This window comes from Carcharodon carcharias, chromosome 17 (assembly GCF_017639515.1).
Source record: "Carcharodon carcharias isolate sCarCar2 chromosome 17, sCarCar2.pri, whole genome shotgun sequence".
Taxonomy (NCBI): domain Eukaryota; kingdom Metazoa; phylum Chordata; class Chondrichthyes; order Lamniformes; family Lamnidae; genus Carcharodon; species Carcharodon carcharias.
The window spans coordinates 113538727-113555402 of record NC_054483.1 but is presented as its reverse complement, the minus strand read 5'-3'; the positions used below and the strand labels follow the sequence as shown (position 1 = coordinate 113555402).

The 16676-nt window shown below is 39.9% G+C and overlaps 1 protein-coding gene across 2 annotated transcripts in view; it reads right to left on the bottom strand.

Moving 5' to 3' along the window:
• The window catches only part of slf2 (SMC5-SMC6 complex localization factor 2), a 103837-nt gene that overhangs the window by 23111 nt on the left and 64050 nt on the right, over window positions 1-16676 (bottom strand). For both annotated transcript variants that reach the window (XM_041209783.1, XM_041209784.1), the window contains 5 exons: window positions 4231-5189; window positions 3255-3328; window positions 2292-2429; window positions 1212-1379; window positions 141-243 (listed from right to left, as the gene is read on the bottom strand). In XM_041209783.1, coding sequence (XP_041065717.1) covers window positions 141-243; window positions 1212-1379; window positions 2292-2429; window positions 3255-3328; window positions 4231-5189 — 1442 coding nt within the window. The remainder of the gene's footprint in view (window positions 1-140; window positions 244-1211; window positions 1380-2291; window positions 2430-3254; window positions 3329-4230; window positions 5190-16676) is intronic.

Here is a 16676-nt window from a genome sequence, read left to right as displayed (position 1 = left end):
CTTGTAGCATCACATCATAGCAAAGCACAGTGCCAGCCAGAATTGGTGCCATTGTAATATTCTTTATGCTAGAAATGGTGATCATAGAGCACATGCCTACAATCAACGGTAACTTATGTGCAAAGAATGTGCTTCCTCACCTTAAATAAAAACTTGAAAACTGGCTGTGGGCATGGCGATGAGTAATAAGTTTGACTTACAATCCCATTAGTGAATAAAAATACCTGCTGGCTGCTTCCTGAACTGGAAAACAAAAAAAGTGCCATTAGCGTCTTATTTTCAGGTAAATAATGTTGTAGTTGCTAATTAGCCATTACACAGTCAATGCTATGGGATCCTTGTGAAATAGTAATAATGACACAACTTTTCAACATAGATTGGAAAGCCTTAGAATGTACATTCCGAATAAAACAACTTAACAACATTTCAGACAAATCTTTAATATAAGATGCCAGACAAGAGGTTCTTTAAAAAGAAATCTTAAAAAGCAGATAAAAGTCTATTCTTTCTACACTGCCCCTTTTCATCCCAGCTTTTTGTTTAAAAAAAAACAGCTTACGCTGACCCAAATCTCCAGGACAATAAATGTCACCAAAATATACTGCAAAGAAACAATGCTGGATTGCAAAAAACAAATTCTGCTCAAAGTTGACTGAAATTCCAAGTATCACACCACCCCAGAAGCATTCAATATTCCACAAGCCACTGATGAATGCGTAACTAAATCAGCCTTGGCTAAATTCACCTCAGGCCTCAACAGCTGTTTAATTAACTGAATTTAGAGTTTGATGGTTTGCAGAATGTCAAATCACTTCAGACATAAGTCCAAACTCAGCAGTGAATGAAGCATGTACCAAACCATATTTAACAGGAAGCCTGGTATCTAATGATTGTAACCATTGTAAAGGCCAGATCAGCTTCCAGTAAAGCCAAGTGAATGAAAAGAGTTGAAATAAAATTGATTTAGTACATTTAATTGAAAATTAAAAAAAACTTTCACTCTAGTCGTGAATGGGTAAATAAAAATTTGTGCTCCTACAAATTTCTCAAGGTGCACAAAAATATGTTGAAAGGAATTTATAGCTATAAATCAGTCTTGGGTCAAAAAGTACTTTGAGATGCTACAATCTTAAAATGGTACTCATCAGATATTAATCTCAAAGAGCCATGTTTTTAGGTCATTAGGAAAATTAGGTTTATATAGCTCTCACCTGATCAGAACCCGTTCCAGAAAATTTTGAGGCCTCAATTCACTCTGAGTCAACCTGAGATCCTGCTGATTAAAGTGTTTTCCAGCCTGTAACACATTGAAAATTTTTTCCCCAGGATGTAAGTCTGGTATTCCATCGGATTTTACAGAATACCTGATCAAGAAGGCCCTACATGCAAAGTGAAAAAAGGAAACAAAACATTTCAGTACAAAATTTCCCTTCAAGGTATAATTCCATGAACACGTTTGAAGAATTTTTTTTTTTTTAAAAAACATGGAACTTTTGTTTCACCAAAACACAAGAAACTCACGAACTGTTGTCAGGAAATTATAGTCACTTTAAAAGTAAACAGCCAGCTTAGTCTATTTCAATGTCAAAGCATTTCATTATGCTCTGTGGTACAAGCTCCACCATTTGTTGTTGTTGCTATCAGGCAAGTTTGAGTTAGGCTGCTGGATAGAGACCAGAGGAAGAATTTCATGGTCCCTTGCTGTTAGAATTGCAGGTAGAGGTGCCTGCAAAATTCCCCAGGTGGCCTTCCCACCATCATCTGACCTGTCCACAATTTTATATGAGGGGGCACCTCACCTGCGCCCATTCCCACTTTCCACCCGGCTTCAATTTTGAGGCTGATGGAAGGAGTTCAGGTGCTGTGGGGGGGTGGTTTTGCAGGGGAGCCTCACAAGTCACCTTGCTTAGGCAGGGAGGAGGGGGTGCAACTTCCTCAAGGGCCCCCTTTCCACATTGCACAACCCCCACCCCACTCTGGTCTGCCCTCTGTGGGTATTCCCGCTCCACCTGGCTGATCTCTGTTGTGGCAATTTCTGGAAAGTAAATGTGTACGGAGGTCAGGAAAAGATAGAATCCTTGGCTAGGTGCCAGTCTAGAAATAAAGTTTAATTAAAGTGGCTGCATTTTAAATCCCAACAAGAGTGGTAATGAGTGGGAATTCATGGAACACTTCAGAAAATACATAACTTTGTCTGCAGGACTCAACACATCACAACAATTTAGGATGATACTCCCAGAAATTGCTCCCCCCATTCATTATTAGCGCCTCAATTTTTAGGAGTCACTAACCTGTGCTCCTCTGCAATCTGATCCATGTCTTCGCCCATGCTCTGTTCATCATCTTCCTCAGACAGACAACTGACATCATGCACCTCATGAAGTTCATCTTGCAACTTTTTCTTCAGGTCCTTTAGTGCTTCCCCCAGACTAACAAAATGCAAAGTGATTAATTTGCATTCTATTGAAAGGAATATTCTCACAATACCAGTCCAAGTTAACTTTTTGTGGCTCAATGTTGAAGTCTACAGATTAGCAAAATCAAATTGTTTACAAAAAGATTAACTCAAGTCATGAAAATGCCTTACACCTTCAAAGTAATGTTCATACAAAATCCCCCAATAACACAAGGTGGGGCTATAGGAAATATTCAAAAATCACCTGACATATCACTGACAAAATCCTATTTATAACAAATTGTACTTAAAAACTGCCTTGATCATTTTGTGTCAGCCTTTCTGAATCCTGTGTTTTTCCAGTTCTAGCTACAGGAAGCTCACAAGATATATGTGTTGTTCCTGACATCATAATACTCTTCCCCACTTATGTCATAGCTAAGGAGTACTGCTGGGCCTCATGTCTGATTCACATCTACTGCAGGACCTGGGTCTGGCAGGGGAAATTCTGCACTATATTTCTGCCCCCTCCCCCAGGAAATAACCAACACTCTCATAGCACGATGCAGAAGGGTGGCAAAGATGGTACAGATACAACAATCAGGATTATGGTCCAAACCAGATGAGCAAACATTTCCACTCAAATTCAAGAAATTGCATTAATTTTAATTGTAAAATTAAAAAAAATCACCAGGCCACTTTATAAATGGGAAAAAATGAGAAAATTTGATCCTGAGCCATGGAGGAGATGAGGTCAAAAAGACCGGTTTTTGAGAAAGGTTTTAAACTTCAGCTGTGAAATGGTAAATAAAAACAACGCTTTAAAAATGCAAGAGGAGCCAGGATAAATAGAACTCACCCCTCAGACTGCTGTTTTTCTTTAAGCAGGCGATCAAAGCTGTTTGAATAATTTGCTTGTCTGTTATTTTTTAACTGAAATTCAAAAGACATGATCGGTAGGAAACAGGAAAATGAGCTCCATTTTAAAATTTAACACTGGCAAAACAAAGCAACCTGCTTGTGTCCAGATGCACAGGGGGGTTGTTTATTTTGCTCTTTAATCAATTGCATACCTCAGTGCCTGTGCTATCATAGTCACATAATAATGAGATGCACTCCCTAGGAGGAAGAGAAGCAAATCAGAAACTCTATCACTGCATATTCCCCAGTAACTTGGGGGTTTTGAAACTCTGCATACTGAAGAAAGACAGCATCTGCACTCAACCTTCTTGCAGAGATTAAGCAGCAGTCAGCAGCATGAACTCCATCGATGTCTGCCTCCAGGTGAGAGTTATGTCCCAACTGCTGCAGCAGCTGGGACCAGACGGAGAATCAAATCTAATATTTATGACTCAGTTTGATAAACTTACCAATGATTGAGACGTTTGGCTTTAAAGCTTTTATGTTGTTCGTCGTACAATATTAGCACTACACTTTTTGGTTACACTCAACTAGAACCAATTTCCCCAGAGGTTAGTCAAGTTGCACATGCCCATCACTGCGGGGCATTTAACTGTACCTTCATAAAAGTAAACTTTCATTTACATGGAAAAGAACTCTTTTTAAGCTAGCACAGTGGGCCCAACAGACACAGGGCTATATTTCTCCTCTTTCATTCAATCTCTCTACACTCCTGCCAAAAATCAGCAACTTTCAGCTTGTACTAGCTTTGGTTTTCAATTGTTACTCTAGCACATCTTTAAAATCTCACCAGACAGCCAAAGCAAGTTAGAAAAAGTAGAGCACAGGAAAATTTTGAAAGTTACAGATAATATGAGTCAATTGATCCACTTCAATGCAGGATGATAAGCTTAATGAAACATTTACAAACTCACGGTCAGCCATGCTGTTGGCGTGTTAGGGGCAGACAACTGAAAGGAAATGTCAGGCTTTTCTGGTGTAGCAGATACTGGTTTGTTACGTAAAGTTAGGAGATCATCCAAAGCCATCAAAGTTTCATCTTCTTCATCACTGTCTAAATTACAGGAGACATCACTGTCACTGTCCACGCCATTATAACTGTCCCTTAGTTTCCTCTCATGTACTTTACTGCTGTCTGATAACCGGGCAGGACTGCATCGTTCCAACTGTCTCTTCTCTTGAGAGGGTAAGGATCTACTTTCCTCATCCAAAGACAAAACGGTTAAAGAGCTGGACTCATGCCTTTGTGTTCTTTTGCTGTCAATAGGTACCAGACTGTGCCTACCCAAGAGTCCAGATCGATTTTCTTTTGAAGAAATGGCACTGTCTAGGGCAGTCTTGCTCTTATCCTCTATAGGTAACCTCACATATGAAGTTGGAGGAGTGTGCCTGGATATTTCCTCATCCAGCAATGAATCAAATGGTAAGCAACTGTGAGAATCTGGAAATTCATCATCCTCAAGAGCTGGGTCCTCATTTTCCAATATACCATTATTGTGATCTTTAAGTACTCCATTGCAATTTGTTTCAGTCACACCACTGCTATATTTATCAGTGATCCTGCTTTCACAGCTTTTCTTATGAAAAGTTGCATCTAAATGTCGTGAGAGGGAGACACGTTTCTTCTTCTGAACGTCATGTATTGAATCGCGTTTCCTTTTCTCTTTCGAACGTGAAACAGGCAAGCCTGCAGGAAAGCTGGCTTTTAAGGCACTCATTGAATTTTTCCTACCAGAACACAGAGGGAAAGAATGGTGCCGCCGGACTGCCTCTTTACTGCAAATGTTCTTTTCTAGGACAAGCGAACCTGAAGGCAGCGTTTTTGTTACAAGCTTCAGAACAGATTCCTTCTGTGTAGAAAGACTGTCACCCCCTACAAGGCAAAGAGAGCAAACAGATACTTAAGGAATCATTCAGATAGAAAGAAAAGTTAAAAATAGAGTCAACAAGACTTCCAAAACAAATTCTGGTCAATGTTGTTTGAAATAATCCAAAGTTTATATGGATTGGAAGCTCCTCAATAATGTTCCATTTTACTTATACTGCTTCTTCCCCTTCAAGATTTCAAAGCATGTGCTAACTCCACCTCCATTAGTTGGCACCTGTAAAGAATCCAGGGGAAAGGACAAATAATAGCATATGTTGAGTATTTAGGGGTTGTCAGGACTTGGGCAGCCAGATGGTACTTCAATTAATAACCACCACCTGAATACAATTAATACCCAACTGGCATATAATTAACCAGGTGGGGGGCAGAATGACACAGTAATTTAAGAGATATTAGAAGATAATGCAAGGCCAAATTATAGAATGAACAGGACTGTAGAAGCTAGGAGAGAAAAATAAATAAATAAATAAAACCAAACCAAAAAAAATAGTAAACATTTTGAATAGCATGTCTTTAATGAAGTATAAAGTCACAGGATGCTTCATGGAAGCAATAAAATTTGACATCAAGCCACATTTTTAGATATTAGGTGAGATGATTAAAAGCTTCCTCAAATGAGGCAAATTTTACTTATCTTAAAGATAGCAAGGCAGAGCAGTTTAGGAATTCTATAGCTTAGAACCTAGGCAAGCCCGCCAAGAGCGGAGCAATGAAAATTGAGGTTGTGCCAGTGGCAGAATCTTGGAGGGTTATAGGGTTGGAGAAGAGTACAGAGATAGGGAGGAGAGAAGCAGTGGAGGCATTTGAAGACAAGGATGAGAACTTTAAAAGTCGAGGCACTGCAGGGCCAGGAACCAACGTAGTTTTGAGCAAAGGGGAAATGGGTGAACTGGGCAAACCAAAAAGGGGAAAAAGAAAAATGCTCTGGTACTAGCAGCACTTCACACATCAGACAGCAATACCCGCCACCAAACTTTACCAAATATCTTGTGTGAAAACTACAATAGTGTGGCACTTCAAGCATTCAAAAATCTGCTAGAATGTTTTCTAAAAAAAGTCTGATTTATTAAAATCAGGTTAATAATGAAAGCAAACACCAAACGCATTAATTCTTCTCCAATCCTGTTATAAGCATCGATTAATAAAAACCATATAAACTAGGCCTCTGATGAGTCATTCCAAAACTTTGTAGCAATACAGCAAACCTTTCAATTGACCTAGCGGTAAATATAAAAAGTCTCTACAGTTCAAAATAAAACTTAAAGCAAAACTAACCACAATCATTCCAAAAGTGCATTTGAAGTTTGTTACAATCCAACTATGGTCTGAATACAAGTTTGAGACCATGTTCTAGTAACTACAATGAGCTCATGAGTATAGCTAGCATTTATGTCATTTCTTTAAAGTGATAGATTGCCCAAAGGAACTCACTAGATTGATGGCAAATTATCCAATAGTATTAAGCTGACAGAACTTTTTTCTCCAGTTTATAATTCAGGACTCTATTTCCCCATCCCTACCCAAACCTAATAGGACAAGTCTGCACTTAGAAAGAAAATTTAAACATGTGGTTGCTCAAATTTAGCTGTACGTTTCAGAGCATGTTACACAGACAGGGAGATGCTTATCTTGATGTATTATTTTGAGCTACTTTTTCAAGTATAGATATTGTAAGCCAATCTCAGCAGGAAAACAGGATGTCCTGATGCGGCCCAGTACAGTATGACAAATATTTGGAGCAGAGAGGGGAAGCTGAAAGATGAACGTCACACAGTGGATAGTTTTTACAAGCCCAAAAGGGCAACACATTACTACAATATTCCCTTGACGAAGCTGACTGCACACTTCTACCTTTTCATACATAAGAAAACTAAAAAGGAGTACATAGACAAAAAAGGCATTACAACTCAATTCTTACCACTTAATCTTGTACAGACTTCGACATTTTGTAACAAGGTTTTAGGCATGGGAAAATCCAGATCTGCTAATGTAGTAGTATAATGGATCCAGGTTTCCAGCTATCCTTGAAATATTCAGTTCTGTTTTTGAAAACTAAATTCTCACCTCGGCTCTCTTCTTTGTTCAAGAAACTAAATGAAGTATTTTAAGCACCATTGATACAAATCAAACAACTTAATACCTAGGCTGGGATTCTCAAGCTTCCTGTTTCTTTTGTCTGTTACAATACCTGCTTAATTAAATCTTTCTGCATTGTCGTTTCAATTTTGCATTTCCTGTGCAATTTTTCTTTCATGAAATTTTTCCATATCTTAACCTTTTCCGGTTTCCTTTCCATCATGTGACTTCCAGTAAATGGGACTTTAGACAAACATTTGACACACACTATTTTAAAGCCTGTACATATCAGCTGCAAACCACACACTGAAATTGTTAAATCATCCCAAGCCTGCTCGGGTTTAGCTTGCCCATTGTTGCCTAACATCCAGGAGCTGGAAAGGTATAAAGCTACATTAATCAATCCAAACATTTTTAACCTTGAACTTACAGGAGGTCTCAATGAGAAATAGAGCTCTGTTTTTATCTTTAATTAACTAATCACTACTCTCCAATGAGTTAATACTAAAAACCTTGTGTGAGATGCACAAGATAACAGTGCTGACACACAAGTCACAATCCCAACATTCTGTAAATTTACATTAAATGCGCCATATGCATCCTTCTCAACAAATAGAACGGTGAGAAATGAGAAGCATTGTTAATGTTACCTACTTTAACTTAGTTCTTCCACTAGAATCTGCAAAGATAAAGTTTTGGAGGGAGTAGTCAACAGGCAGGGGAGGAAATATAAATGAGATAGGTGTTGTAACATCTAGTCATTTACCATATGTATTATGGTGGACACTCTTTCCAGAAAGATGTAGGACAACTAAGAATCTTTATTCTACATTAGATGTGCCATTCTTTCATCAATTCTGTCCAAACTGTTACCTTACACACTTCATTTTTGGGTGTATGGAGAAATTCTACATTATTTCTATATCACAGTTGGTACAGCTTAAGGCTGTATCGACTTAGGTGCACAATCACAAGTTGAGAGGCTGTAGAAGTCTTCAAGAATGACACTGCCTGCTGTCTGCAATCAATGCCATAAGCTTGATTAATAGAACAACTCTCCCTCCACCAATTAAAGACCGGTGCAACATGTTAACTAACTTTTTCCATCTTATGCAAATGCATACATAAGTCAATAAATATTGAGAACACTAAGAATATAAGGAGCCAGAGTAGGCCATTTGACCCTTCAAGTCTGCTCTGTCATTCAACAAGAGCATGGTTGACCTTCTACCTGAGCTTTATCTTCCTGCACTGCCCCCATATCCCATAATTCCCTTAGTGTTGAGACTGTTGAAACATTTAGTTGGGACTGTTTTCCTTGGAGAGGAGAAGGCTAAGAGGAGACTTGATAGGAGTTTTCAAAATCATGAGGGGTCTGGACAGAGTAGATAGAGAGAAACTGTTCCCGCTTGTAAACAGATCGAGAACCGGAGGGCACAGTTTTAAACTTTTGCAAAAGAAGCAAATACGAGGTGAGAAAAGACTTTTTCACACAGCGATTAGTTAGGGTTTGGAATGCACTGCCTGGAAGTGTGGTGGAGGCAGGTTCGATTGAGGCATTCAAGAGGGCATTGTTTCTATTTAAATAATCATCCAATGTGCAGGGTTACAGGAAAAGGCAGGAGATTGGCACCAAGTTAAAATGCTCAGGGAGCCAGTGCAGACGCGATGGGCCGAATGGCCTCGTTATACACCGTAACAATTCTGTTATGCTGTGTCCATTAATCTATCAATCTCTGTCTTGAGTATACTCAATAACTGAGCATCCATAGATCTCTGGGATACAGAACCCCAAACCTTTACAACTCTTCGAGATGAGATTTCTCCCCATCTCAGTCCTAAATAACTGACCCCTTTCTTAAACAACACTATGCAATAAAATCTTCTGCAAAAAAAAACTAAAATTCAATGTCAGTTATTTTCTACTTCAAGTAACATTCTCCAAGAAAGTGGGATTTTTTTTTTTTAAAAGCCTACATAGGTGCATTCAGACCCAGTATTTCAACCTTTCCAGTTGGCAAGGTTCCACTATGAGATGCTGCCTACTGCGCCAGCTTTTCCTTTAATACACAAATTCTAGTGGCCAATCTGAACAAAACTTCAGATGATTTTTATATACTCCACTTAAGTGGGACATGCAAAGGAGAAGTTTATATTTTTCCCAAGTTTGTGCAAATATTTTTATTTAGTGATGATTCACAAGAAGCACTAAAGCCGGAATTTACTTGGCCATTCCCATCAAGCTCAGGCAGAGAACATTAAGAAAAATATTCTTCCATCTGCCTATAAAGGGTAGTGGAAATCTGGAACTTTCTTTCCCCAAAAGGTTGTGGATGCCAGGTTGTTTCAAGGATGGGGCTTATGGATTCTTGTTACATAAGAATAATAAGAGATTTGGAACATACAGGGTAAATAATGTTGTACAGATCTAACAGATTACTGGAAATATGCTTGAGAGGCTGAATGACCTGTTCCTCTGTTTCTTTCCAAGTGTTTATAAATTTAAGTAAAGTTTAAAGTTAAGGAATGAAATATAAATAGAAAGCTTTCATTTCCAAAGGTTGCCTTACAGATTCTCTGCAATCTCATTCACTTAAAGCAATGTATCTCCATTTCAGAGAAACACAGGAACATTTTGCCCCAAACCCATTCCACCAATCAACGAGATCAGGACTGACCTGCAACCTAATTCCATATTCCTGTTTTTGACCATTGAAATGGAGATACATTGCTTTAAGTGAATGAGATTGCAGAGAACCTGTAAGGCAACCTTTGGAAATGAAAGCTTTCTATTTATATTTCATTCCTTAACTTTAAACTTTACTTAAACATATACTTTACTTATACATTTGGCCAACAAAAATCTATCAATATCAGGTTTAAAATTTACAACGGATCTCGCATCAATTGCTGATTGCAGAGGAGAGCTCCAAGATTCTACCATCAATTGCATGAAGAAGTATTTCCTAATTTAACTCCTAAAAGGTTTGACTCTAAATTTTGGACCATGTTCCAAGTGGTGATGAAATGGCTTCTGCTCTCAAGCCTTTATACACCCAGGGTGACATCAGAGGTCACATGACTACAGTAAACCTTTGGCAACATTGCACAAAGGCACTTCTTCAAATACCCCCGTTTTCATAAGAATAACCTGCATACAATATCATTTCCAGTTGCAAGTCAGGCACATACATAGTCCACAATGAAACTCATTACCCATGTACAGAAAACTGTCATTCTAATCTGACCCACTTTCGTCTGTCCTACAGGCGCATTGCACACAATCTTGAAAGCACTCAGTTCTTCTAATGGTACACGTGCTGGTTGTTATTGGCTGTTCATCTGATGTCTGCCCATTCCTGGGGTGATATTCTCTCTCTGGGGAATTTTGCTGCTGTGGTGAGTGTTGCTGCTATGCTAATTGTTGCTGCTTATCTGCCACCTTTGTTGGGGAATGGTTGACCTCAGACTGATGGTCGTTCAGTTCCTTGAGCAGATTGTGAACCCACATCTTCCTTATCAGCCACCTGCTATGGAGAAACAGCTTCTCCAGTTATTTATATATATATATATATATATATATGCCTGCAGTTTAGTCCTCAACCTCATACCATTTACTCTGTCCTCTTACTATTTTGAAAACTTCAATCAAATCATTTCTTAACCATCTAACTTCCTAGGAATACAATCCTAGCTTATGTACTCGCTCATGATTTAACCCTTGAAATTCAGGTATCATTCTGGCAAACCTGTGCTCATGCCTTCCAAGGAAAATCTATCTTTCCAAAGGTATGGTGCCAGAACCACTCTCAGTATTCCAGGTGTGGAATCAGTTCTTTGTAGCTGAAACCTGATTTCTACTCCTTGCAGTCCAGTCGTGTGCATGTGAAGGCCAGAATTCCATTAGCTCTTTCAATTACCTTCTGTACCTGTTCATGACATTTTGGTGGTCTATATACTTGGATCCCCCACCAAGTCCCTTTGGACCTCCACTGTTTCTAGCTTCTCCCCCATTTGGGAAGTACCCTGTTCAATCCTTTGCAGATCCCAAGTGATGACCTCACATTTGCAGACAATGAAATCAATCTGCCACATTTTTTGCCATTTACTTAATCTCAGTATCTTTTTGTACTTTTATGCTTCCAGTTACACTGCTTACATGCCATCAGCATGCGTCACCAGCAAACTTGGATATATGACTTTCTATCTCATCATCTAAGCCGTTAACTAATATGGCGAATAATCAAGGCCACAATACAAATCTGTGTGGGATATCACTAGTCACATTCTGCCAATTATCCCTTCTCCCTGTCTCCTGCTGCTCAGCCAATTTTCTAACCAAATCAATTTTCCTTCAGCTAACAGTTTCTTTAAAAAGACATTTTATAAAGTCCCTTGAGTCCAAAAAATAACAACCATAGGCATTCCCTGTCCACTGCTTCAGTCACCTTTCAAAAAACACAATCAGGTCTGTCAGAAATGGCACGCCCCTTACAAATACATGCTGGTTCTCTCCAATCAGCTGAAAATTTTCAAGGCATTTGGCCATCCTGCTCTTAATTATAGACTCCAGTAATTTACTGACAACAGGCGTTAGGCTAACTGGTCTATAATTCCTCATTTTCCTCGGTCGTCGTTCTTTTATCGCAGAGTGACAGGAACACTTTTATGATCGAAAGGAATGATTCCCGAATCAAGAGAATTTTGGAAGATTATAGTTAGGGCATCTACTCTCATCTACTTCTGCTTTTAAGATACTGGGATGGAAATCAACTGGTCCTGGGGATTTGTTGCTCTTTAGCGGTATATTCCAGACAGCCAGTTGGTGAAGGAAGAAACCAGAGTCGGTCTTTAATTGGAATAGATTTATTCAAAGTGAAACATTACAGGTATATTTTTCCTGACTACACTCTACTCCTGTGCACTTAAATATCTCTGTGTTCAAGTAAACATCCAATAAATGTCCTCCACTTGTATGTACTTAACCTCAATTGATACAATTAACATTGTGCCATTACTTTCTTCATTGTTGTCATTTTGCTTACATTAAGTTTGGCGAGTCATTGACCTTGATTCAATATTAGTTCAGTTGTTCCAAAAATCATGAGGGGTCTGGACAGAGTAGATAGGGAGAACTGTTCCTACTTGTGAAAGGATCAAGGACAAGAGTGCACAGATATAAAGTAATTAGTAAAAGAGCAATAGTGATGTGAGGAAAAACTTTTGCACACAGCAAGTGGTTAGGGTCTGGAATGCAGAGTTTGGTGGAGGCAGGCCCAATTGAAGCATTCAAAAGAGAATTAGATTGTCATCTGAAAAGGAAGAAGATGCAGAGTTAAAAGGGGGAGGAGGCGGGAGAATGGAATAGGTGAGTTGCTCATTCGGAGAGCTGGCAAAGACACGATGGGCCAAATGAGAGCATCTAACCATCGCCTTTTAAAGTTCAATGGCATTACAGCCACTGAATCCCCCACTATCAATATCCTAGGGATTACCATTGACCAGCCATAGAAATACTGTGGCTACAAGAGCAGGTCAGAGGCTAGGAATCCTGCAGCGAGTAACTCACCTCCTGACTCCCCAAAGCCTGTCCATCATCTACAAGGCACAAGTCAGGAGTGTGATGGAATAATCTCCACTCGCCTGGATGAGTGCAGTTCCCACAACACTCGAGAAGCTTGGCACCACCCAGGATAAAGCAGCCCGCTTGATTGGTGCCACATCCACAAACATTCACTCCCTCCACCACCGGTGCAGTGTGTACCATCTACAAGATGCACTGCAGTGATTCACCAAGGCTCCTGAGACAGCACCTTGCAAACCCACGACCACTACCATCTAGAAGGACAAGGTTAGCAGATAGGTGGGAACAACACCACCCGGATATTCCTCTCCAAGTCACTCGGCATCCTGACTTGGAAAAATATCAGCATTCCTTCACTGTCCTTGGGTCAAAATCCTAGAACTCCCTTCCTAACAGAACTGTGGGTGTACCTACACCATATAGACTGCAGCGGTTCAAGGCAGCAGCTCACCACCACCTTCTCAAGGGCAATAAGTGCTGGCCCAACCAGTGAAGCCCACATCCCACCAGTGAATAATGAAAAAAAATTGGTCTCCTCCCTGTGTCATAACAATTCTGAGATTCTTTGGGCTTTCCAGCATGTTGACCTCTTCCTCCACAGCAGAGCAATTATTCAGCATGCCCACTTCCTTATTTTCATCAGCAATATCACCATTTTTAGTTTAAGGGGCCCACTTTGCTCCTGACACACATGGTACCCTAATAATTGTAAAAAAGATTGTACTGATTTTGATACCCTTTGCAAAATTTCTTTTCATATTCCCTTTTGGCAGCTCTTTTGTTACCGTTTGCTGTTCTCTATATTTCATTTGCTGAAATCATATTCAACTTTATCATGAGATAAATCCTGTGTTGCAAATTTGGGTCTAGCACAGATATGCATATGTTGCTAATCTGATAGTATTAGTCCAGGACATGCATTGCATTCCACTTGACATACATAAATTGGGAGATTGTACTTCGCTAATCTTTCATTAGGCAAACTGTTTATACTTTAGAAAGACAAGAGGAGAACAAAACATTAAGTTTCTTTTCCCCTCAGATAAGTGCGCAGAGAAACAATTATAATCAGCCTAACTTACCTCAATCAAACAACTTTTTTGCAGAATACAAATAATGAACACGTTAACCTTCCCGAATCAGTGCATTTGTTATCTTGTTCAACTTGAACAAAATAACAATCTACCTCCCTGCATCCTAAGAGAATCTGGGCGAAAGCCTATTCCCCGAGCAGCATCTGCTTAAAGAAAAAGGCATCTGTCTCCATTTTATTTGGGTGTTCAGAATCGAAGGAGGGGCTTGTGCCAGGCAAGCTCTCAGAGATTGGGGCTGAAGAATTTCCAAGACTAGGACTGGACTAGGGGACTTCCCAACATGATAATAGACACACAGAAACTAGGAGCAGGAGTAGGCCATTTGGCCCTTTGAGCCTGCTCCGTCATTCATTATGATCATGGTTGATCATCCAACTCAATAGCCTGCTCCCGCTTTCTCCCCAAATCCTTTGATCCCTTTCGCCCCCAAGAGCCATATCTAACTCCTTCTTGAAAACATACAATGTTTTGGTCTCAACTACTTTCTGTGGTAATGAATTCCACAGGCTCACCACTCTCTGGGTGAAGAAATTTCTCCTCATCTCAGTCCTAAATGGTCTACTCCATATCCTCAGACTGTGACCCCTGGTTCTGGACTCCCCCACTTCGGGAACATTCTTCCTGCATCTGCCCTGTCTAGTCCTGTTAGAATTTTATAGGTTTCTATAAGATCCCCCTCATTCTTCTGAACTCAAGCGAATATAATCCTAATCGATTCAATCTCTCCTCGTATGTCAGTCCCACCATCCCAGGAATCAGTCGGGTAAACCTTCGCTGCACTCCCTCTATAGCAAGTACATCCTTCCTCAGATATGGAGACCAAAACTGCACACAATATTCCAGGTGAGGTCTCACCAAGGCCCTGTACAATTGCAGCAAGACATCCCTGCTCCTGTACTCAAATCCTCTGGCTATGAAGGCCAACATGCCTTCTTTACCACCTGCTGCACCTACTTGCTTATCTTCAGCAACTGATGTACAAGGACACCCAGGTCTCGTTGCACATTCCTCTCTCTCAATTTATAGCCATTCAGATAATAATCTGCCTTCCTGTTTTTGCTACCAAAGTGGATAACCTCACATTTATCCACATTATACTGCTTCTGCCATGCATTTGCCCACTCACTCAGCTTGTCCAAATCACACTGAAGCATCTCTGCGGTACCCCACTAATCACTGCCTGCCATTCGGAAAAAGACCTATTTATTCCTACTCTTTGCTCCATGTCTGCCAACCAGTTTTCTATCCATCTCAATACACCACCCCCAATCCCATGCACTTTAATTTTACAAGCCAATCTCTTATGTAGGACTTTGTTGAAAGCCTTCTGAAAGTTCAAATAAACCACCTCCACTGGCACCCCCTCATCAACTCTACTAGTTACATCCTCGAAAAATTCCAGTAGATTGTCAAGTATGATTTCCCTTTCCTCAATCCATGCTGACTCTGTCCGATTCTACCACTGTTTTACACGTGCTCAGCTATTAAATCTTTTATAATGGACTCTAGAATTTTCCCCACTACTGATGTCAGGCTGACTGGTCTATAATTCCCTTGTTATCTCTCTGTCTCCCTTTTTAAACAGTGGGGTTACATTAGCTACCCTCCAATCTGTAGGAACTGTTCCAGAGTCTATAGAATCCACTATTTCTAGGGCCACTTCCTCAAGTACGCTGGGACGTACATTGTCAGGCCCCGTGGATTTATCGGCCTTCAATCCCATCAATTTACCCAACACTATTTCCCTACTAATACCGATTTCTTTCAGCTCCTCCCTCTCACTAACCCCTGAGTTCCCCAACATTTCTGGTATGTTATTAGTGTCCTCCTTTGTGAAGGCAGAACCAAAGTATGTATTTAGTTGGTCAGCCATTTCTTTGTTCCCCATTATAAATTCCCCTGTTTCTGACTGTAAGGGACCTACATTTGTCTTCATCAATTTATTTCTCTTCACATACCTATAGAAACTTTTACAGTCAGTTTTTATGTTCTCTGCAAGCTTACTCTCGTACTCTATTTTCCCCTTCATAATCAATCCCTTGGTCCTCCTTTGCTGAATTCTAAACTGCTCCCAATCCTCAGGTCTGTTATTTTTTCTGGTCAATTTGTATGCCTCTTCCTTGCATCTAATACTCTCTCCCTAATTTTCCTTATAAGCCATGGTTTGGCCACCTTTCCTGTTTTACTTTTGCGCCAGACAGGAATAAACAATTGTTGCAGTTCATTCATGCGCTCTTTGAATGTTTGCCATTGCCTATCCACCTTCATCCTTTTAAGTAACATTTCCCAATCCATCATAGCCAACTCGCGCCTCATACCATCGTAGTTTCCTTTATTAAGATTCAGGACCCAAGTCTCAGAATCAACTACGAATCACCTCTACATGGTGTCTAAGGATTATTGAGCAGGTTCACAAATTGATTGTTCTTGGCTCTTTGGGGGAACTTCAACATCTAGTCATTGCCTTTTCAGACACCATATATTTGTGCTCGTTCTTTTTAAAAACTTGAGAAAACATTTATTAAAAATTCCCATCGTTTTCTATATTCCTTCTGCAAATATGTAAAAAAAATCCTAAAATTCATCAAGCTTCGGAAATATTCCGTCTATCAGGAGTCTCCACAGCTCAACAGGAAAACCTATGTTGTATTTGTCAAGCTAGTCTCTCCTCCAGCTGGAAACTTGAGACTGCACAGCACACATCTTTCCATAAGGAAC